This window comes from Panthera leo, chromosome D3 (genome assembly GCF_018350215.1).
Source record: "Panthera leo isolate Ple1 chromosome D3, P.leo_Ple1_pat1.1, whole genome shotgun sequence".
NCBI lineage: Eukaryota > Metazoa > Chordata > Mammalia > Carnivora > Felidae > Panthera > Panthera leo.
The window spans coordinates 65,315,172-65,339,991 of NC_056690.1; the positions used below are offsets into that span (position 1 = coordinate 65,315,172).

The window sequence follows — 24,820 nt, forward strand, 5'->3', positions numbered from 1 at the left end:
GGGATGACAGCACTGAGCTAAGTAGTCCAGGGTTACCCTCTCAGTGGGTACACAGGGCCATTGGCTGAAAGTCCAAATTTGGCCTGTAGTTGTGTGACAAAGTGGGAATGATTTACTGCAAACCCATCTCCAGTGCTGGGAACATAAAGCAGAGCCCTTCTAGTAGTGGCACAGAGAGAGATCCATGCAGTGCTTTGTTCAGCAGATTCTTGTTGACTTCCTACAGTGTGCCAGGCAAAGTTGGGATAAAGCAGTGACTAAAACAAGACCAGTCTCTGCACTTTGGGGGTTTACAGTGAAGGAGGATGGGATAGGGGGTGGGAGAAGATAGATAATAAACCAGTTAACGTGCATAATAAAATGTCAGAGATAAATGCACAAAGAAAGATAACAGGCCCAGAGGATGGAGAGTGACAGAGGAAAGAAGGAGGTGCTGATGCAGAGAGACGAGCCAGAGAAGGCTTCTGATACACATCATGACCTGCATGAAGTTAGAGGGATAGCAGGCAGGCATTCGAGGAAAGAGAATTCTAAGAATAGCAAAGAATGAGCACTAAAGCCTCAGTCCTCAACCATGGCTCAACATGATCACTCTGGCAACTCTAAAATATTCTCTAGAGTCATACCTTACCCTGGAGGGATTAAATTAAAATCTCTAACGTGTGTGTGTATGTGTGTGTAAAATGCACCAGGTAATTCTGTAGTACAATTGGAATTGTGAACCACTGTATAAAAGGAGTGCCAGAAGCCATTGTGGCTTAGAGCTGAGTGAGCCAACAGTGTAGGGGTTGGGGGTTTAGTGTGAAGAGGTAGGCAGAGCTCAGCCAGTTCGTGAGGAGCCTTGAGGCCACGGTAAGGATTGTAGGTGTTATCACAAACAATGGAAAGCCACCAGACAGTGTTGGAGCAGAGGGAACAGTGAACATCACCCCTGCTCTTGGCAGATCAGCATACGTGGGACAAGTGTTCTCTGTATGGAGTTCTCACCAAAGGCTGGGAAGTAGCACACAGAGAAGCTGGCTTTGCTCACAGAGACTGTACACACAGTTAATCCACGTTTGGTTATATGTCTAGAAAAGACATGTATTACCCACATTATAGGCTAGTAGTCTCAAAACTAGAAGGCCTCTGAACTCACCACATTCTAATTTTTCCCCTGGCACATAAGATGAAGAAGATAAATACATCTCTAGGTGCACGAACAAGGAGGGCCTCCAACTGTCTCATTTCTTCCTGAAGAGGTGGTTTAAAAAATGCAAATACAATGAAACAAGATGAGAAGAGTTGCAGATTACATTTCTGACAATGCGTAATCTCTGCTTGTTTGAGCGTTGTCATTAGGAAGCCTTCTGATTATCCTGGCAGCTCTGGTTCCTAACTCCCCACGGACAGAAAGAGACATGAAGAGAATTACATTTCTCCAAGGATGGGGCCAAAGGTCGTTCTGTGCATTGGACAGCTGGCTCCAGTCATATTGAAGCACCATGGCCTCAAGTGTTGCTCACAGAATAGCTGATGGCCCTGTTGTCACTTTCTTTACGCTCACTATCTATTACAAATTAAGCTGAAATTGTGGATTCTCAAAAATCAGGGAAGAAAATCTCCACCTGCTCTCCCCAGTCTCCTGCATTCATTGAGGCCTCTGCAGTTTGTAAAGGCCCCATGGATGCAGCACACTGTGACCTGATTGGTTGCCTATGCCAGAGCCACCCTGATCTGCTGTTGGGCGGGGAGATTGGCATGGGGCCCATGTGTCCCTGTTGGCAACATATTAGTAAAATACCTCTGAGCATTTTAAGTAGAGCTTTGTCCCCTTGCAACACCAGTGCCAAAAAGACAGCCACCCCTGTGTCCCCATGCCCCCATTCCCCAGCCATTGTTCTCTTCTCAGATACCGCAATTCAACTAAAATGGCACTGAACTGGGAGTCAGAGAGCTGGTTTTTAAGCCTGGGCCTATCACAAGCTAGCATTGTGGTGTTGAGCAGGTGATTAACCTTTTAGAGCTTCAACTCACTAATCTGTAAAATGAGAGGATTCTATTTGAATCTCCCGATGGCATGAATCTGGGATGGTTTGCCTATCTGGCGAGGCACTGAAGTGTGAGTGGGCAAAGAGGTGAGGAGGGTGCGGTAGTGCCTTGGTTCTGCCTGTTACACAGCTGCAGGACCTCAGCTACAGCCTCTCTGGAGTGGGGCTGAGCCAGCCATGCAGAAGGCCACAGAGAAGAGTGCACAGGCTCGGAGGCAGAGAGAGTGGAATTGAGAGGGAAGTCAGCCCTCAGTTCAGCCACTTTCCGAGGTGTGGTCTTGGGCAAATGACTTAACCTCAGATTCCTTATCTTCAGTATGGGATAACTGATGCCTCCTCAGGAAAGTTGTTGAGAAACAAATGAGATTTGTATGGAGCACCCAGAACACACGAGAGCCTATCACAGAAAGGTTGACTGTTACCATCGGTCACCTATTCTGTACTGGGTAATTATTGATTACTCATCCTTTTGAAGAATGAGGTTATCTTCCCACAGTGATGAAGAACTCAGCAATAGAAAGATCCATTCTCCTAGTATTTGGGTCTCTTGTAAACGTTTCCAAATTGCCTTGGATCTTCCCACTTAGCGTTCCCCTCCCAAACTTGATCATTCTTGGTGTGAAGGACCCCACAATAGTGTACATAAGTTGGATCTGGAGTGTTCCTTTATTCCCCAAAACTGTGGCATTAACTCAAGACATACCATGGAATTTGTATCCTGGGCACCCATTGCGATCTTTAAAAATGCATGAAACTCCCAAAGACTTTTCTCCATGCTGGGAGATTAGAGTCTGCCCTAACTCAAGGGGCCAGTCCCATCCAGCATTACTGTGCAAATGGTCATATGTGCAAACCATTAATTAGAACCATTAATTCCTTGTATCCCCAACGGAAGTGAGGAACCCTCAGATTCTCTAGGAAAAACTTTTTTTGTGAAAAAGCAGCTTCTTGCCCTGTTCTCCTCACTTTGTCCACTCCCCCTCCCCACCAACCCTAGGTCTTTTCCTCTCTTCTGCCCCTTGAGAATGGTGCTCAAGTTTAGGTGGAAATAGAGGCAGTCAGTCTCACTGACCAGGTCAAAATGAAACACATGTTTATGCAACACTCACTGTGTCTTTCATTCAGCCTTCAGCAGGCATTTGCTACAGGTCTCTGTCCAAGGACTGTACTTGGTCTGGAGGCAGATGCAAAGTCTGAAGGTCCAACTCTGACTTCATGGAGCTCCCCAGTCTCCTGTCAAAGATTCAGGAACTGTTCCACCCAAGCAGGTGTGGAGGGGTGTCCTGGAGTGTACCACACAATAGATGCCCTTGGGAACTTCAATCTGGATGATGGAGCAGGACTCATATACTCATCCTCTATAAATACTCAAAGGAATTATGTCCCCTGTCAACCCAGGAGCTATCAGGACAACGCATGCTACGTGTCACATGAGTGGTACAGAGAACGTGGTAGAAGACTTTAGGGTAAGGGGTTCTGGAAAAGCTTCTTGAAGGAGTTGAGTCTCCATTTGGATCTTAATGATGTTCATAATCTGGACTACCAGAGAGAAGTGGATATCAAGCTTTACTCAGGCAGAATTTATAGAGGGAAGGGTGGGTCTGGGATTTCGCTGTTTTTAGGGAGATGTGGCTCAGGAAGTTACTGGAGCTGACATGTGGCAAGAAATACATAAACTATGAAAGGCCCAGAACATCTTGAATCCTTAGCTGTTCCCACTTTGCCTCTTTAGCAGTTGCATTCTTTCTTCTGTTGGCATCTGTGTCTCCTTCCCAGCTGTGCATCACTTGGGGCAAACCTCCTTTGTCTCATCCTCTCTCCTGGCCCCTTCCCTCTTCCCAGTCTCATTCCTTCCCTCCACACACACATGCAAGTGCCTGCCAGGCATGTTATGTGTTCCTTGTTCTGGGCCTCAGTGTTCTTTCCTATAAAGTGACAGAGTTTAAGAATTTTTTAGGAGTGTAACTAATGCTGAATGAGCTCTGCTTGTCCTCGGTCCACCCCTGGGTCCACCTGCTCCCCCAAGCCTCTGGACTGGGAATGCCAGCCTTCCCCAAGGCTGCAGAGCCTCACATAGGCGAGGCTGCACTTGCTGCCCCTGGTTCTACTCAGGGTACCCACCCTCCTTCAGACTGCCAGGGGCTGCCTGCCCCGTGGCCCAGGCTCATGGCCTGCCATGCCCTCCCAGGTGCAGGCAGCTCTGGGAAGCAGGCAGGAGCCATGGCTTTGATCACACACACAATAACCTCAGCACTGAGGCATCCATGCTAATCACTTTTGATTACAAATGGATTAAACAGGACAGCAGCTGCACAGAGCTGCTTTGATTCAGGCCAGCTCAATAATGAGATGCATAGGCACAGGCTGGGAGGCTGTAGCCACGGGTCCTGCCCAACCCCCATTCCGCATCCTTCAGGGACACCTCTGGGCAGGGGGCACTGTTCACAGACACAGGGGAAACAAAGGCAATTCCACTAGCCTCAGCGGTGCCCTCAGCTTCATTCAAGCTATCCTTGTAGCCTCCCTGCAAGGCTGTGCTCCTTGCCACTTGTTCAGCCATGTTCCTCACCTGCAGGAAGCCCAGCCTGTTCCCTCTGCATTCCCACCGGGCAAGGTATGGGACCACAGGTTACACAGCTGCCGCTCTACTGAGAAGAATCCCAAGTCCAATTCAGGAACAGCCAGATCCACAAAGGGTCCAGTGACTCCTCCCCTGCCCCTAAGTATGTCCCTTATGTGGCCACTGGTTTATCGGGGACCAGCACAGCCCTCAGATAGAGACCCATAACAAGTGTCTGCTGAGAGCTGAATGAAAAACAGAGTATCGTTTCTACTATCGTAAATAATGATGTCCTCGGTAGTACCCTTCACATGTAGAACAGGAAGGACAGAGGTTGACATTCATAGCCCCCCATCCCATTTTATTTTCCCACAAATCCTGTGAGCTGGCCAGGAGTTTTTGGACCTCTTTCAGAAATAAGGAAGTGAAATTTCAGACAGGTAAAATTCAGACCTTTTCTCGGGTGCCTTCGTGTACCCGTTCTGGATCTTTGGGGACCAGCCCAGGCTCTGTCATTTTGCCATGTAATCATCTACCAGCTCCTCTTTCCCCTCACTGGAGAATGTCCTGGGTGTATCTAGTTTCTGATCATGGCCCCATGACAGCAGTGACCGCCTGTGTGTCTATTTTTGTATACAGATTGAACCACTCTGGGGTTGGTGGGGTATGAGCAGCTGCTTTGGCTAAATTACGAGGCTCCAGGGAGGGAAGGGAGATAAGAGGGATTCGGCACCGAAGCCAAAAGTTCTCAGGGCTATAAGATGCACTAATAAATTTGACCTTGGGGCATTTCATGTTTGGCCAAAAGAGTTTGAAATAGGAATGGGGAATCCCCGGTTTCTAATAAAAGCTTCCAGAGAAGAGGCAGCATTTCTAACCACCTCTCACTCACCCTTGCCCTCAGCCCAGGAAGGCACAGTGTCAGTCTCATGCTGAGGTGTCTACTTAAAACCTGGCCACAGCAGAGCCACGGCCAAATCCCTCCACAGTGCCCACAACCCTCTCATGTGAGAGAATTTTGGAGGATCATAGTCTTGAGGGCAGGGAAGGGAGAAGAAGGGGTTCAAAGTTTAATGCCAGCTATCCCGTCTGTTGATGTGGCACAGGATACTCTCCCCATTCTCCCACTTGAGTGGCACAAGTTTAGCCTCACCATGCCTCTGAAAGATCTAAGGAAGAGGGAGGCAACTCATCTTTATGAAGCATTGCCTTCCTGTGCTCCTGACAGGCATTTATTTCATCATCTAAACATCCCTGGGAGGTGGCTCATGTTACCACTTTTTATGGGTAAGAAAACAGAGGCTCAGGAGTAAGCTGCATGGAAGAATTAATAGCTGAACTTGACCCTGGCTGACCATCAGGCATGTGTTACTTTGCAGCAGTCATTGCCTCATCTACATTCCCACTTCACAGATGAGTAACTCAGCTCTAGGGATGATGTGTGACTGGAACAAGCTCCTAGCGCTAAGTAATGCCAGGCTTCGGCTTCGAATTCAGGAGTCCTAATCTCAGTCTTTCTTTTCACATTATAGATTGTAGGGGCCATTCTGATTTGCAAGCCATTTTCCTGCTTTAGGCCTTTGAGTCTGATGTTCTGTCTCCCTAAAGTGCCATTTTAACAGGTGTCTGTTTAGCAATGTCTGCTCATCCTTCAGGGCTCAGCTTATAGTTGCCTCCTCAGGAAAGCCTTCCTTGACTAGCTCCATCTTCTAAATCAGGTCTCCATTAACTCTCTTGTCATACCCATGCTTTTCTCTCATATTTCTTTTTCCTTGAACGTATCATGACTCTAAATTACATTTATTTTTGTTGTTCAGCAGTAGTGCTGCCTTCCCCAGTTAGACTCTCAAGTTCCGTGAAGGCAGGGACTTTATCTTATTTGTTCATTACAGTATCTGTAGAACGCAGTGTATTTAGCATTCACATGGGCTCAATAAGACAAAATTAAAATTTAGACATGAGTAGAATGAGCAGACAAGAAGTCTACTGGTCTGAACAAATTCACACCTAACAAAATTAAGAGATGAAATAAGTCCAGGTTCAACACTGCCTTGTCTGTTCAGCTGCTATAACAAAATATCATAAACTAGGTGGTTTATAAACAACACAAATTTATTTCTCATAATCCTGGAGGCTGAAAAGCCCAAGGTCAAGGCACTGGCTAGCTCAGTGTCTGGTGACAGTCTGCTACCTGGTTTATAGATGGCTGTCTTCTTACTGTATCCTCTCGTGGAGGAAGGGTTGAGGGAGTATTCTGGGGTCTCTTTGATAAGGGCACTCATCCCGTGCATGACGGCTGCACCCTTATGGCCTAATCACCTTCCAAAGGCCCATCTTCAAATACTGTCCCATTGTGGGTTAGGAATTAGCATATGAATTCTGGTGCACACGAGTATTCAGTCCTTAGCAAGTAGATTTACTGTATTTATCTAGGATTTCCTCAGGTACATCTGGAGTTCTGCATAGTGGAGATTTCTCAACATGGCCTACACGTGGATAAACCCCAAAGTGCTCTCAAATCTCCTTGCCCAGGACACCCTCAGCATACCTAGTGTTGCAGGACCAGCTGCACATTAGCCCACAAATCCACCGTGTGCCTCCTGTTCTGCATTGAAGCTCTCAGTTCCCAGCCACACCAAGATGTTCCTGGGCTACTGAACACACCTACACCATCACCCACACCATGCATTCCAGTCTTCACGAATGATAGCTCCATTCTTCCAACTTCTTAGGCCAAAACCCTTGGCATCATCCTTTACTTGTGTCTTTCCCTCTCACCCCATGGCTAACCCATCAGCAAATACTATCGGCTGTTCTCCACACAGCAATCTACTGTGGCCTAAACCTCGAGACTAATATTTAATGGCTTTATGTGACATGGCCTGACTCCACACTAACCTCTAACCACTGTCCCCCTGGCTTACTCTGCTCTAGCTGTACTGGTCTCCTTGCTGTTCCACCAACACAGTGAGCACACTCTCATGTCCGTAGCTGTGCCCATCATGTTTCATCTGTTTGGAATTCTCCCGAATACCCCATGGCTTACTTTCTTACTTAATTTGGGTCTCTACTTAAATATCCTCTGGTCAGAGAAAACTTCTCTGACCAGCTTATTTAAAGCAGTACATCCCTAGTCTTTCATTCCCCATCCCCTTTCTTTTTTTTTAGTTTTGTCTTTTATTACAATCAGCAGGTTACATCATTATTAATATTCTTATTGTTATCATTTTACCGTATTGTCTGCCTCAGTGAAAACAAGGACTTGTTTTATATTGTCATTATTATATCCTCAGTTCCTAGAAAAATAAATATTTATTGCCTGAAATCATTAGATGAGTTTTGGCACCCTTCACATTTACTCCATTTGTTAGCCTGGTTTACTGCACACTGAGATTTGCACAGAGGACATATTAACTCCTGAGCTTATTGGAATGTGCCATGCCATACCAGTTGCCTGGCCTGAGGTCCAGTCCAGCTGCCAGTGGTCTTTAGTAGATGGGTTCATGGGCACACCAGCAGTGTGCTGGATGGAGCCAGATTATGGTAGCATGAGTCAGCTAGGCACATCTATTCCCAACTCTGCAATCAGCATCTTCAACTTGGTAGCTTGAAACAGCAGGAGTGCTTATGGGAATTAATTGCCAAATGCCTTACAATGGGGCTTTGCTACCCTGCCTCCAAGAGTCCGGTATTAAGGCACTAGTATTAAAGGTACTAGTTAGCACAAGACTAGTAACAATTTCTCTTCCCACTGATACAGTGTGCTAGGATCTGAAAGCCAGTAAGAGAGAGGCATTTATAAGCTACATAGTGATGGGGCACCTGGGTGGCTCAGTGAGTTAAGCGTCCGACTTCAGCTGAGGTCATGATCTCATGGTCCATGGGTTCGAGCCCCATGTCGGGCTCTGTGCTGACAGCTCAGAGCCTGGAGCCTGCCTCAGATTCTGTGTCTCCCTCTCTTTTTGCCCCTCCCCCACTCACTCTCTGTCTCTCTCACTCTCAAAAATAAATAAACATAAAAAAAAGAAAAACTAATATAAGCTACCTGGTGATGACGTTGGGAACCATATACAGAGAAGACGAATTGAAAGCACTGGGATATCCCACCTGGAGATGTACAGATCTGATACCTGTAACCGAAAGTACCAAGGGAGGCCTGTGGCAGGAGGACTAAGCTTAACATAGTCTGTGCACATGGGCAGAGCTGGAGAATGCATAGGGGAAGAGAGGAGTCTAAAATCCTCTGGGTTTGGTGTATGGCTCTAACTTGAGATACGGGGTCTGCAGTGGGTTGATTAGTCCATCTGTTTCCTCATCTGTAAAATGGGGTTCCCATTCCCTATTTAACAGGAAGATCATGATGGTTTAAAAAAGCAAGCAGTTAGTTTCTGTTCTCAGGACTCAGGGGATGAGTTTCAGTGAGGCACATTTCAACTGCATAAGGGTAGAACTTGCTAACGACTACTGCTGTGGCCCTAAAATAGCAAGTGCCACTTCCTCCAAAGTGTTCAAGCCAGGTGTCCATCTGTCAGAGAAGTTAGAGAAGGGGATTCCTGCATTGGAGGGAGGCTGATCTGGATAATCACCCCCCAAGATCCCTTCCACACTAAGTCTTCTACAGCCAAGAACATGTCCCTGGGCAAGTCACTGACCGATTTTTTTGCCTCATTTCCTCCATCTGTCAAACAAGCAGGATAGTCTCTGCCCCTTTCTGTTTTGTGCTTCTGTCGGGATGATTAAGTGAGATCATCATTTGAAATTTTTTAGGTCTAGGGAATAAAGGTATTTTGTCATCTCCTACTTCCTTCTTGTTATAATAGAAACACTTTATATCTTGAAATAGGATAACATTCCCTATGACTTGGCTATGAAGAATCTCCACCATTTTTCATCTAGTCAATTATAGAGTGAATAATTAAAAGACAGCACTATTGTCAAACTCTTAAATTCTTTGTGGAAATAAGCTGTGTGTCTCAGAATTGAGATTATTGTTAATATCGCATGAGGTCAAGGAAAGCCGTAGGGTGACTGGAGAGATCAGGCCCTGCTATTGACATGACATGCCTCTCCCATAGCTACAGCAAAGGTGAGCAGCTGGGCACAGCTAGCTGTGGCCTCCCTGCCCTCTTGCCCCTCTTCTAGCCCAGAGTCAGGCTTGCTTCACATAGCCATGTAGCAATGGGTCCTTTGCCCCCCAAATTATGGGCCTCTCTCATCTCTGTTCTTAACTACAATTCCTTAGATATGGAATTTGTTTTTACCAAAAGACATGGAGGCTCTGATTTTTCTTCTCTGGTTAGAAGTGAAACACAGCAGACAGTTATCCTGAGAATAGTTACACGGTGAGTGAGAGATGGAGGGCATGGATTATTCTGAAGACAAACTTAGGTTTCACTAACTCCTCAGTTGTGCCAAGGGCCCTGCTTCTCCTTATCATCCTACCACTCCATCATTTTCTATGATATCCCACCCCTGAGTACCTTTAGTAATAGTTTGTATGAAGCCTGATAATGCCCAGGTGAGTGGTGGGGCTATGCATAGCCTTTCCCAGATTCACAGGCTGTCTGATCATGAGGTGATCTTGCAGAGTTCCTCACGTCAGAGGTGGGGAACTACCTAAGAGCCAGGTAGAGATGTTACTTGTGAGAGGTCACACTACCAATGAATTGCCAAATATGGCCGCAAAAGTGAACATCACCAGTCCCTGTGGTGGGCCCTTTGTATTTGTGCTATAAATAAATGGCTTGGGCATATGATTACTAAAGGGGTCTCAGACTTAGTTAGCAGCTACATCCAGTCCTGCTGATGTAGCATCTGTGTTGTTCATTCATTTTGTTCAGTCTCAGTGGGCAGTATATAGAGAGGCATCTCCAACTGAGCCAGCCAGAAATCATGGGCAAGTGTGTCCAAAAATGGGTGGACTGTGAGTCAGGCATACAGGAGATTTCAGGGAGAACAATTAAAGGACACTTTATTTGGAGAAGAGGTCCAGGGAGATATAATCAACATTTGACTGAGCCATTTTGATAAATAGGGAACCTCCATTTTTGAGATGCTCCTGTGAGATAATCTTGTTCTTTAGAGTGAAATCATAAGAGACCATTTTTTTTTAGCAAACTCTAGTCAAGTAAGGACTGCATGAAACACAAAACAGGTATATGCACACCCCAGCAAACAGCTGAATCAACTGTTTCCAGAAATCCTGTATAAAATATAAGAGGGACAGATTTTTAACACAGTACCCAGGTGTGTGCGTATATGTCAAGGAACCATGCATCCTTCAAAGTTGTCATGCTAGAGTCTAGTCCTATTTTCTGAAGGTGTTTTACTCCCTTAATATATTGGGGGACATCTTTACAAGCTGTGGTAGACCCTGTAGAATATCTTCAATGGTGAAGAACCACTCTGGAAACAGCCAGATGTCTTGGTCCTCAGAGAACTCCCATCCCAGGGAGTGGCAGGACCAAGCGAGTACTCAGCACTTTTGCAAGGCCTGTAACACTAATGCAAAAGCAGGGCCATTTGTGAAAGAGATTGCACACTGGTTGTGCAGTTTTCAAACAGCAGTTCAAAGAGATTTTCATTTCAACCGAAAGCAAAGCATATAAACAAGCAAGTTCTACTTGGTTAATTAAATAAAATGAATAAGCAAATAACCAGATCTTACTTGCTTAAAAATACTTAACTAATCTTTCTGATGAAAACTGCAAGCAGAGGTATTTGGTAAACAAAGGCTGTCTTTCAAATTTTAGTTAGTGAAGGCTGTTTCTTGCAAATGAGAAGAACTCCAGTTTCATATCTCTTATCTTTGATAAAGATGGTTGTCTGTCTGTCCTGAAGATTATACCTACTGCTGTCCATTTTCATCACTCCGTCAGGTGCAAAACTGTCTTTACTACTTATTCCTCCTAGTCCTCATCCTATGTTGAATTCAAGGAGGACATAAACCATGTTTCATGCCTGTTGTAACAGATGGAGTACTTGGGATTTCCCATTTTTGTGTGTTATCTAAAGTGCCCACTTTTATGGCCATAATGATATTATTCTTTCTTGGGATGCAACTACCCACTTCCCATTATTGGTTACCTTTTATTTATTTTTTTAAATAAATGCCTTCCTCATTGTGTCTTAGTTAGCATCTCTAAAAGACAGAGATCTTTTCTAACTGGGATGAGATGACCTGTGACAGCATTTAGATTGCCTGCCAGCCCCACACATATGGAGTAGTTAAGAATGGACATAGGCCATGGTTTCAGGTGGAATTGAGCATATTCTCTGGATCTGTCAATTGCTGTCTTGCAACTTTGAATAAATAATTTCCTGTAGCTAAGTTTCTGCTTTCTCATTTGTAGGATGGATGTACTCATGGTACTGCTTCACGAGGTTCTTGAGAAAATGTAATGATATGAGCTGATCCCTGGAAAGCATCTAGTAGTTCGTGGGGACTCCCAGCATCTGTGACATGCCTGGAACTTAGCATGCCCTGATTAGCTGGGAAGGAAAAAGGAATGGAGGAGAGAAAGGTGGGAGGTGGGGAGAGAGTATAAACTTGGTTAGGAAGTTTATGGCCATGTAAGTGTACAGTGCAGACTTTAGTGAGTCCTTGGTCAGCTAGAGTTTATGGACAAAGTTCCTTGGAAAAAAGTTATCTTGAGTTCAGAGAAATTTGATAAGATCAAGAGAGTAGGGCATTACCTTAGATACATGCACTGTGAGGCCACCTGGGGCTGATGAGAAGCCTGGCTCCTACCTGCATGACAAGTCATTTGGGGCACAGCTGGCAGTGATAAAAATGTCCCTGGAGCCAGGACTGACTCCCTGGCACCGTAGGAAGGGAGAAAGCACCAATCCATTTAGGAATGACTGAGGGGGTCATGGATGGCTTAGACAGAGGTCTGGACTTGTGATTCAGAGTCATGGTCACATCCTAGTTCTGTCACTTTTTGCCTCCATAACCCTGAGTTATTCAACCAGTTGGAGCCTCAGATTGCTCAACTATAAATTGTTGAAAATAATACTGCCCTGCATTGGTAATGTGAGCATGAAGAGGGATAATGAAGTTAAAGCATCTACCTGGTACAATGACAAGCAAAAGGTGGGTCCTGAAAAATAAACTGTTTTTCATATTATAATTTCCAAGAGTTTAGGGTAGGCTTCCTGGAGGAGATCCTTCTATTTTACCTGAGGCTTAGAAAAGCTATGGCTGCTGGCATCTGCAAGGTCCAGCTTGACTTTATCCCTTTTAGATATTCACCTGTAATTGTGATTAATTGCTCCAGATTTAGCCTAGGGGACCCAGATTACCAGCCAAACTGGTTTCACTGAGGTGAGGAGCAGAGCTTTTGACTCCAGTGCTCAGACCCTCTCTGAAGCAAGTACCTTCTGACTTTTCCATTTTCTGCTGAGAGTGAGCCTAGGGGTGTGAATCAATTTTCTGGGGTTCACCAAGGGGATGCATTTAAAAGCTTTAATATGATTTGTAGAGCCAAGTGAGCCGATCATCTGGTCAGTTCTAAGCAGAAACTCAGAAAATGATGAGAAGAGAGAGATAAGAATGGGTTCCTCCCCTCCCCTCAGCATCCAGCCTTGCTTGGCATATGTTCAATGAGGGGAACCTCCTTTATTGGCCTTTTACGGACTTTGGAAACAGCCCACAGATGCTTGCAATGTGATTTCTTCATTTTGTTCAAAGGAAAGGACCTACAGCCCAGATTGTGCTCCTGAGAAGCAACGTATCTTTAGCTTCTTCCTTTCCTGGTAAATTAGTTATGCTTCCTTAAGCATGTAGCTTGCTGAACTTCAGGAGAAGAGAGCAGACATCACTGCCTACAGAAAGTGTAAAGAAAGGAAGAGAAAGGATTTTCCTGATGAGTAACTCATAGCAAGTATTAAAGGCTGTGTTCCTAAAACGAGGTCTAATGTGTTCCTAAAATGAGTTGTAAAGGTTAATTCTCCTTTCCCCAGGTATATTCAGTTAGCACTGTGAATGGCATGTTCACCTGTCTAAGGGTCTTCTCTTTTAAGGTATGAATTTCCAAAATTTCTATTTTATAAAGCTTTAAATCATCTTCACAGAGAAGTCCAATATGAAATAACAATAGAAGTTGTGCTGCCCTGAATAAAGGGGGTTGGGGTTGGAACTCAGCTCCCTCCTCTCATCTACTCACAGTCGCCAGGACCCTTCTGTGGAATCCAGGGCTCCATAGGGCACAGTTTGAAAACCACTGTTCTCTAAGTTTGTTATGCATGGTTCATTCCGAGGTGTCAGAAGCATCATAAGAGGATGTGCTAGAACCTGATCATGCATATTCCAAAAATATATGGCTCATAGAATATCATGATGTAGTGAAAAAAGAACATGAGTCAGCCAAACAAGGCTCTGATGCCATTCTACCACTCACTTGTTGTATACCTTCAGAAATGACTTAACCTACTTGAGCTACTTTTTACCAAAATACTTAATAAATGGGGATGTGAACATCCACGTCACCAGTGTATACCAGGTGTACCTTTGTTAACTTCCCACCCAATACCACACAAGATGCTGTCTGTGAAATCCATTTTTCTTGGTCTAAGGAACAAGGAATTTAAAAATAATCCTAATGGGTATTTCAAAAAGGGTGGGACAAGCTTCTATAAGTTCACCAATTTGAAGTAACATAAAACAAAACTCATTGTCTCAGTGAGTTCCAGATTAAGGCATAAGAGTCCTTTTCTGTCATTAGGTCTCTGTAGTAATAGCTCTAATCTACAAGAAGAAGGATTAAAGACATTTCCACTCAAAAGTTGAAACAGTTGTGATTTGGGCAACAAATATGAATACCACCATTAGAACATAGGTTGTATGTGCAAGGTTACACATGGAAGCTTAAAAAAAAAAAGCAGAGCTCTTTTGGCTGCGTACCTAGGGCATTTTGTTAGAAATCTCACCTGTAAATATTAGAACCCCTTCATTAAAAAAAAAAAAATATATATATATATGTATGTGTATATATGTGTGTGTGTATGTATATATACACATATATACACATATAAGCATATATATACACATATAAACATATATATACATATATATGTATGTATATATATATCCACACGTATATATATATATGTATATATATACGTGTGGATATATATATATGTATATATGTATATATATACACGTGTATGTATTACTGCAAGACCAGGCTTGCTTGCAGTTATATTCAGTTATTATTAATCATCCTTGTTGCTCTTTGGACTGGATTCCATAGCTAAGACTGGAGTTGTCAGTGGTTTCAGATTCAACCTTTAAAATTCCATGAAGGCTGAAAGGATTTAGCAAAAGGACACTCAGCCCAACCAGAATGGCAGCTTTAAGTGTGTAACTTGCTTCTTTGGCTGGTGGGAAGCCAGGTGCTTGGCTTCTATACCACACACTCCAAATGTCTTGGCAGCTAGACTAATGCTTTTGGAATTGTAAGGTTTTTTACCTTGAGCTCAGATGTGGATGTGACTGCAGGCTTACTGGGATGATGAACCCATGTAGCAATCTGAGTGACCATCTGTCTAAGTTCCTGATTGCACACCAGTCCAGTAATGGAGACACCAGTACAAGACCATCCCACTGCCCTCCTTTTTGTCTTTCTGATTAGGGATACTTCCAGATAGTGTAGACAGTCTCTTAAAGGTATGTATTTGGGAGGAGAGTTGCTGGAAAAGAGAAGAGGGGAGAAAACTAGAAAGAGTCTGCTCTGTCTCTTTTTGGTCCCTGAGGTGAGAAGGACACGTTAGGGTGCTAGAAGTGTACGGCCAGAGAGAGCATAGAAGTCATTCTATAGGTGGTAAAAGAAGACCTAGACCGGTGAAGTGAGCTGGTGACAGATCCTATAGTGAGTTGAGCTGGAACCAGGGCTAGGACATGAGTTTTCTCCCTCCAAGTCTAACTAATGCCCTTTTGTATAGAAATGGCCATTGACCCGCCCTGTTAGGAGCAGGAACCTAATGGTACCATTTCACCTCCCTATTCCAATTTCCACATTGTCTTTAGTGGTCCTGGTGAAGTAGTGAGCTCACTTATGGTGGGTGCTTCCAGAGCCTGCTGCTTGGTGGAAATCACCTTCAGCTTCTTCCTTTTTCTCTGTCTTAACCCCTGACTTACCTTGCACCTCTCCCTGGCCCTTTCAGAATCTCCCAGTCCTCTGTGTTAGGGCATCTAAAACTTTCTTTCAGTTGCATACATATGGTTGGCTTTGTTCCAGATTATCCATTGGGTGACTCACAATCTTTCTGAGTCTGTTTCCTTTCTGCCAAGTTAAAGAATGGGGCTAGTCAGTTTTCAACAACCCCAGTCACACATTTGATTTTGTTTTTGTCTTGGCTTGCTGGGACATTGCCTTTCATAAAGGCTGTCCTGAACTTTGTGGATTGAGGGCCTGGATTGGGATGGGTTTCAGGTTCCATCCTGTAGCCAAAGGAAGAAGCAAATGACACTTTACAAAGTAAAGAGGGAGAAACTGATCCATTTCCTACAAAATAGGAAAGAGAAAAGGGGAACAGATTGAAAAGTTGTGTGTGTGTGTGTGTGTGTGTGTGTGTGTGTGTGTGTATGAAGGGGGTTAATTAGAAGTTTTATTTAATGAAAGGATGGTATATTTAAGGACAATTTCAAACTGGAGCATTTATTACCCCAAAACCATCTTTGCTCTGTTCTTTTATCTATCAGCCTACTCATCCATCCATCCATCCATCCATCCATCCATCCATCCATCTCCCATGCCATCATTTATTTCCCAGGCCCACAAGGGAAGAAATATCTGTAAAGAGAAAATGACCTAGAAGGTCCTCAGTACAATGAGGCTTCAGTGTGTCCAGCTGCATGTCTGTAAGGTTGAGATCCTTCTGGATAGATGTCCAGGGTGACCCACATCCCTCCCTTTTGTGTCAGTGACTCCCTTCCCAGGTACATGTACCCCAGGTCATGATCCCCTGGGGGTTCAGTGGGGATATATTAGGCCCCACTCTTCCCAAATGAGGTGTGTCCTTTTGGTAAAGGGCCAGCAGAAGGGAAATACTGTTTCTGAGGAAGGAGGGTACAGGGAGGAAAAGGGAGTAGCCTCCTGTCCTCTTCTGAGGGAAGCTTTAGACACTGTGGAAGTTAGTGGGTGGGAGGGCAGCTGCTTGAGGGACAGTCCTAGAGGGCACAAGGTGAGGCTGGCTGCAGCTGGATGGAGGTGACTTTTGGTGAGGGAAGCAGAGGGAGACCCCCATGCAGAGAGCTGGGTGGCAGAAGAGCAGAGAGCAGAATGCCTCTGCACCTGAAGGTGAAGAGACTCTTCTCTCGCCCCCTCAGAGCTTCACAGCTTCCTTCACCCTCCTACCTGCTCCCTAACCCACCCCTCAGGCTTGGAGAGACAAAAAAAAAAAAAAAAAAAAAAAAGAACTTGTGCCAAGAGAGAAATTGCAGCTCCTCAAAAATGGAAAGCAGTGTCATCATCCTAATATTTTGAATGTGGACTGTTCCAGAGAACAGCAAGACGTGTCAGGAATGAGAATGGTCTGAGACAGGGCCCCAGGAACACTGCCCACTCCACCAGGGAGATGAAAGAATTTTTTCCTTCCTTTGCCTTTTAAATGTAATTCTGTCTGCCCTTCTCCCCCAACACCCGCTCAACCCTCTCACTGGGAGCAGTGCAGACATTTAGCAGTCCTGGGAAAAGGCAGGATCCTTTTCATTAACTTCAGCCTGATTGAAGTCCCCAGAGCCATAGCAGATTGCATTTTCCTCCCTCTCTGCCTGCCTGTCTTGGATGCCTCCCCGCACAGCCAGGCGGCTCTGGGCAGTGAACGGTTTTCCAGTGGGACAGAATGAGGCCAGTCTCTGAGTAGGGGGATGGTCTGGAGAGGGTCTAGATCAATGCTTTTCAGGGCAGTGGCTTTGGCTTTGTGGAGGGACACCTGAATGTCTTCTTGCCCAGGCCTCAGTTTCTCCTGTGTTCTGAGCATATGTACCTCTCTTTCAGCACAGAGGCAGGCAGCCAGCTGTGTCTGGACTTAGTGTTGGACTGAACTGAGATGGTCACTAGTGGGGTTTCTGCAGAGGGACTGGGGATTACAGGACTCACCTGGGCTTGTTGTTAACCAGCCATGTGATCTTGAAGAAGTCATTTATTGGGGCACCTGGGTGGCTCAGTCAGTGAAGCGTCTGACTTCGGCTCAGGTCATGATCTCACAGTTCGTGGGTTCAAGCCCTGCATCGAGCTCTGCTCTGACAGCTCAGAGCCTGGAACCTATTTCAGATTCTGTGTCTCCCTCTCTCTCTGCCCCTCCCCCACTCACACTCTGTCTCCCTCTGTCTCAAAAATAAATAAACATTAAAAAAAATTTTTTTAAAGAAGTCACTTATCAACTTCTTCTGCAAAATAAGGACTTAGTCTGGAAGGTTGAAATTCATTTCAGTGGCAGAACATTTGACTCTAAATTAATTTGTGTACATGAAAGAAAGAAAAACAGAACCACTCTGGTTGAAGGGAGGGAGAGGTGGACACAGTAGGAGCTCTCTGACTATACCACCTTCCCTTGCTTCAGTTCCCTAACAGAAGTGGCTCCTGACTCCACTGTAGACATGGTGATTTTTCTTATCTACCCAGAGAGCTTCAGCTGTCTCCTTCAGGTTCTGATAGTCTTTAAGACTGGAACTCTTTCGGGGTACAGATCTGGGTGGGCTGCAATTTCAGAATACAGGAGGACTTCCTATCCTGTATTTCTAATCTACATCTGAGCACCAGGCTTCAGTGCTGAGGACCAGTCCTTTCTCCTTTCCTGCGTGTGGAATGTGTAGACATTTAGGAAATAATCAGCTTTGTAAATGGGAGTGGCCAAGGAGCAGGGTCTGTGTTTTGCCAAAGAGTTCATGTATTTGGGTTAGAGCAAGGGTAGAATCCAGGAGCCAGGCAGGCAGGGAGTCCTAGCTGGATGTTTTGGGAAAAGCAGACTTCTGCACACTGTTCATTCTGGAACCATTGAGGGAGGAAGTCTCAAAGCTTGCCTTTGGCTGTTTCCATGTCAGATAACACCTAGATTATCTCTGTGCTAGATTGTGATGGAAATAGTTCAGAATTTCCAAGGTAAAACATTCAGAAGTTCTGGAAGTACTTGGTAACCATACCCGACACCTCCTCCTGCCTCCCCCAAACCCAGCTCAGATAAACGACCACATATGAATGGCCATGGGCTCACTGTGTTGTTTCATCCACAGGCAAGGGAGCTTGCCTTCTCTCTCTTTTTTTTTTTTATTAAAAAAATTTTTTTTAACGTTTATTTATTTTTGAGACAGAGAGAGACAGAGCATGAACGGGGGAGGGTCAGAGAGAGGGAGACACCGAATCTGAAACAGGCTCCAGGCTCTTGAGCTGTCAGCACAGAGCCCGACGCGGGGCTTGAAGTCACGGACTGCGAGATCATGACCTGAGCCGAAGTCGGCCGCTTAACCAACTGAGCCACCCAGGCACCCTGGGAGCTTGCTTTCTCTTTCTGGTAGTGGGTTCATTCACTTTTCAACCACTTTCTCTTTCATACCGGCTTTCCTTCAATTTAACTTTGACTCCTACACTGAAGTGTTCACTCATAAAACCTACAGCAAGGAGAGAAGAGCTTGCTCTCATCATGTAAGTTAATTAATTCATTCAAATATCTGAGTGCCTACTTCATGCAGGAAATGCTCTAGATGTTGAGTGCCCTTTCCTCTTATCGACTTGAAGGGTGTCATAAGCTGTCTCTCACACTTCTTTTCTCCAGGCTCAGCAACTTAGCCGTTCTAGTCTTCACCTCTAGGTTGACAATATTCACCACTTTCCTTTTAAGTCATTTGGCCAACAGGTATTTATTGACTAATCACCTGTTTAGACTCTTCTCATCACTTTGAGGAATGCAGAAGTTACATAAGATATAAATCATGTCTTGTTGGGCCTGGTCTCGTTAAGTGAAAAAATAAAACAAAAAATACACATGACAACACAAAACAGAGCCTTAAATAATTAAGAACTAAGTTACATGCATCTGATTTCCTTTGAAGAGAAGGAAAGAAGATATAAGGCTTCCAGGAAGGTGGGATAGATCCTAATTTTGTTGAGCTAGGGACATAACAAGTAATAACCAAAGATGCCATATCTCTATATCCAACCAAACAAATGGATCTGGTAACTTCTCAATCCCAAAACCATTGACATGAGGGAATAGTGCATATGTTATGATGCTGTGAACACGCTTGTGGTTGACTCTAGATGAAGCATTTCATGCTAGGAGGAAGTAGATGTTTTTTCTCATGCTTTCTCTCTGGCGAACCCTGTTAAAAGAGGGAAAGAAAGATCCCTGCCTGTTGGATTCCCAAGGCCTAGAGAATTCGAGGTTTGATCCTATGTGTTAACACATGTTGGTGGCTCTGTCCTTGCAAAGGTCACTCCCATGCCCATACCTCACTCCAGACTTTCTGTCACTCCTCCCCAACTCTACCCTAACCTTTGCTCAGCTTAAGTTAAGGCTTAGACTGCACTGATAAGCTCTGAAGAGTAGATGGTCATTACCAATTAAATGAAAGAATGTCTGGAAGAAGGGTCAGTGAAGGGTCATTCATAGGGATATGCTTTATGTTACTGCCTGTGGCTCATTGACTAATAAAGTAACACTCATTTTTTTTCTCCTACTCCACCTCCACAAATTATCTCCAATGTGCTATAATCCGGAGGCATCATAGCATAGAAGGGAGAGGACGAGCTTTGGGAAAATATAGTTTTGGATACCTACACGTACTACCTGTGTGACCTAGAAAATGTTATTTAACCTCCATTGAGTCTCGGTTTTCCCATTCATAAAGTGGAGATACTTTTGATCTCACGCGACAGTCATGAAGCTTAATAAAGTATGTAAGGCAGGGACCACACTGCTGGCTACCTAGGCTATTCTCTACCCTCGGTGTCTCCTAATTCCCTCCTTTCTCTTTATTGTACACCGTGGCTGGCAATGAGCAGATGCAAAGGGAGCTGGGCTGGGACTGGCACATCCCTCGTCCATGTCTTTCTTCTTCCACCTGTCCATCCGAAGCCCCTTGCCCTGCCACCTTTGCGTTTGCAAGGCTCAGTTCCATCTCCATCTTCCTAAAGCAACCCTGCCCTGACCTCTCTTGCTTTATGCACACAGTTTGATGCTTACACTCTACTACCCTCTGCTTACACTGACATAAACATATCTCATCCTTTGACCAATCTGTAGGTTCCTTAAAGGCTGGGACTAACAAGTCTTATGATTAGGTTTGGCCCTCAGTGTCTAGTCAGGTACCCTAATCGCTTGTTGCTTGGTTGTTCCATAACAAACAGAGGGGCCAGACTGTCTGTCTGTCAGGACTGATGCCACCTTCCCCAGGCACCTTCAGCATGAGGAATCTAGCCCTCAGGACTGAGTGTGGGGAGAAAGGTACAGTGTGTACACTGTCTACCTCCTTTCTGCTCTATTCCGGAGTTAACACCACTTTATGGATCATTTTTGGCAAAGTGATTTAGAGAAGCTAAGCAGCCCAGTTGAGCTTTCCTTAAGGCTAGAGGCATTGGAGCCCAGCATGACTCCCTCTCTTTCTTGAACCGAACAAAATATTGTTACAGCAAACATGAAATCTTTCCTCTTTTTCACAGATGCTCTCCAGGCCTAACAAAGCTAGCAGTCACACTCCTTGAATCAAAATAAGCATCTGCCCTTTTTCTCTTTATCCTACAATTTCCCAGCATTTTTGTGCAACAATAAAGAATGTGATTATTTTAGCAATTAATCGTACGCTTTTATTTGGTGCTTTCTGGAGAGGATGCAAAAATATCAAAACATGAACTTGACCCTTTAATATTGATTAAACACAGAAACTATATAAACCTGACTCTTATCTTCTAATACTGTGCATGGCAGTTTGAGGCATAAGCTGTGAATACCTACATAGTATATAAGATCAAAGGTAATATATGATGAAGGGAAACTGAGTCACATGTAGGTGGGCAAAGGGAGGGTTATTTTTTACTGGTCTAACTGAAGGAGAAGAAGTAGAAGAGGAAGAAAGAGAAGAAGGGGGAAGGGAGAAGGAGGGGGAAAGGAAGAGGAAGAAGAAAAGGAAGAGGAAGAGGAAGAAGCAGCCCTCCCGGAGGAGACAGTCTTTAACTGTCTCTTTAGCTTATGATATCACAGACTACTTTGATAGTAGGAAGACAGGGACCCTCTCCCTAAGGAAGTGTTCTACATCTATAAATTCACACATAATTGTACTGACAATTTCAGGAGGCTGTGGACCTGCTGAAGGGCATACATAATCCCATCTGTAATGTAAGACCCTTTGTAGAATTGGAGGTACATGGACAGGGGGCTGCAGAGGGAGGTGAAGAAGTCAGAGCTGTGGTGAACACGAGGTGAGAAGGCTGTTGGGTCCAGGTTCCTGGCCCAGAAATACCACGTTTAGCTCCAGATCTAGATGCTGGTAAGTCCATCACTGATAAGTTGTCCTGAGGACAGTGTGTGCAAACTTGTGCAAACTCAAAAACCCCTCTGTTCTTTTCCAGCTCCTCACAGCCAGTGACCTTGCAGCCAGTGACCTCAAAGGATTTCAGCCACAGGTAAGTGCACCAATCCTTTTATGAAGCTCAGGAGAGTGAAGTGTTCTAGTTTGGTCATGACCACATGAAGTTGGGGCCAGGGCAGAAACCCCCATCTCGGATTTACATTTTCTCCATCAGACTGACTCTGTCACCCTTGACAATGAGTTCCTGCTTCATGTCATTGCAAACAAAAGTATCTTTTTCTGCTATCTTTCTTAATATTTTATAGCAGGGAAAAAACGTGGGCCAAGATGGCAGTAATGCTTGGTGGTGCACAGTCTAGCACAGGAAAAGGCTAAAACCAGGGAGGTAGAGGATGAGGTGGGGCTGGCTTTCTCCCATGGATTTCCCTTTTTGGGGACACAATACTCACATTTCTGAAAACGTTGTGCGAATATGACTTGGAGTCATGGGCTGGTGGCCAGGTCATCTCAGACTCGTGCACAGAGAGATGGTTGCATTTTGCTGACCATGGGCAGGAAATAGGCCACCATTCTCTCTGGCCAGAGGGCTGTTTGGAGGTCATCACAGGCAGAACACACAAGGGAGCAGGCAAGGGCTCTCTGAAAACCCCCTTGGCAGCGGTAAAGATGGAAAATCACCCTCCCTGTCCCTGGAAGAGTATTACTGGTACCACAGGAACACATAAGCATCAACACACATACACACATATACAGAACAGACACGCTGAGATCCTTTTGTTCCTCCACAGACCCCAGTGGAGATGCAACATGTATACAAAGAGAGGTAAACCCAAGAGTGACAGCTGTGGTCCTCCATCCCTGCCCCTATCCCTCTTTTAATATAAACCTTTCTGTCACTACCCAACCAATGCCCTTCCTAAGATCCCCACTGTTCTCTACCTCTGTGCAGAGACACCGTAGCTCACAGAAGAGAACATCTGGGACAGAGCAAGTAATTTTCTAGTAGCAAGAATTCCATATATTTGGTAATGTTTTCTTCTTTAAATCTGGTTCATATCCAAGAGCTCACCATGCCCTCACTATACTTCTACATGTGGTACATCCTATGTCCCCTCATCCTGCAAGGGAACCAAGGATGGGGGTCTTGATAAGAAATGGCCCCAGATCACACAGAGAGCTGGGGACAAGAGCAAAGAGTAGAAAATGAGAGGCTTGAGAAGGAGATGGAACAAAACAAAGAGCTCCATGGGTGAGAGTCAAAGATGAATCCTTGCACTGGTTTGGGATTTGGTGCCCTTCTGTTGATCCTTGTTATCCATTGTTGATGCATGAAGTCTTAAAAGGCTTGAAAACTGATAATCACTCGTTCACATATTCATACAAACTTCCAGGTGAGCTAAGGGAATGTGAAACAAAGACGAAAGAAAATCAACATTTACCCATACCCCATCCATGGCTACACTCACATGCAGTGGCATCCCAGTTAAAGGTTCATTTTTATCTGAAGATTTATAGAAATAAAAAGGGTAAAAAAGGCCTCTGTGATGTTTCATGGCTTGGAAAGGCACATAGTAGAGACTGAGTTTACGGAAGGGGTGTGTGTATGTATTTGCCTCTATGATTTTGGCACTGATTCTTTCTGAGGTGGTCATATTCTTGGCACGTTTTTTGAGCTACATTTCTAGATATTAGATTTAAAGTGAACTATTAAAGGAAGGAAATGTTAGATATATCTGGGGTATGTCCATAATATTTGAGGCTGTGATTCTAGAAAGGCTGCTTCTGTGCTCCCACGGATAACCCCACACTAGCTGGTGCAGATGGCTCACTCTCCTGGTTCTGTCTGACCTTTCCACATTATTCCATTTGTGTGACATCCCCTGAGGCTGGAGACATAAATGCATATTTTTCACTCCTCAGGATGTGTGTTCCTGAGGCCAGGAAGCCCTGGGAATCTTGTGGGCAGAGTGTAATGCCCAGATCAAAGTTAATTCTCCAGTGTTATTCCTAAATCAAAAAGGCCCGGATGTGTCTCAAGTCAACACCACCTTTTGGGTGCTCTTCCGAACAGAAACCAAATGCTGCCCACGTGCTTTGGGCTGCCTTCTCCCAGCCCCACTGCACCAAATTGTCGGTTTCTGTTGTTATTTTCCTCTTTTCGTTTCAGATGAAACTGAGCCCCATGCATCCTGATGTCTGCAATAATTCACAGACACGTTCCCTTGCAGGAACTGTGGGGGACTTTCAGGAGGGGACCTCACTAAGACATCTAGGACCCCCCCCAGTTACATTGACAGGCTGTCAGCTTTCACAGGATTCACACTTATCACATGCATGTAAAGGGTTTTCTTTTCCTTGGTGCCTGTTCCTGCTGCAGCTGTGTAAGGAAAATAGCCACAATTCCCTCCGTAATCTTTGATGGCTCTCAGTGTTGAAAGTGTGGGGCAGCAACTGTATTGAACTAAACTGTTCTGTCTCTTTGTCTCTGTCCTTTCTGCATCCAGATAAAGGAGGGTAAGGAAGTGACTGTCTTTATCCCCACAATTATTGGTTTGTAAAGACACCATACTCATTCCTGGAAACAAACACATTACTTCCAAGGACGAGCCTGATGATGGATGCTAAGGTTCTAAGTCTGGGAGGATAATGATGAGTGTTCTTCCTGGACTGGTGTACTTGGCCTCTGGACTGCACAGGATGGAA

The 24,820-nt window shown here is 44.8% G+C and overlaps 1 protein-coding gene across 3 annotated transcripts in view; it reads left to right on the plus strand.

Moving 5' to 3' along the window:
• Positions 1–24,820, plus strand: part of SETBP1 (SET binding protein 1) — a 375,264-nt gene that overhangs the window by 166,833 nt on the left and 183,611 nt on the right. For all 3 annotated transcript variants that reach the window (XM_042911416.1, XM_042911418.1, XM_042911417.1), the window contains one exon: positions 22,158–22,211. In XM_042911416.1, coding sequence (XP_042767350.1) covers positions 22,158–22,211 — 54 coding nt within the window. The remainder of the gene's footprint in view (positions 1–22,157; positions 22,212–24,820) is intronic.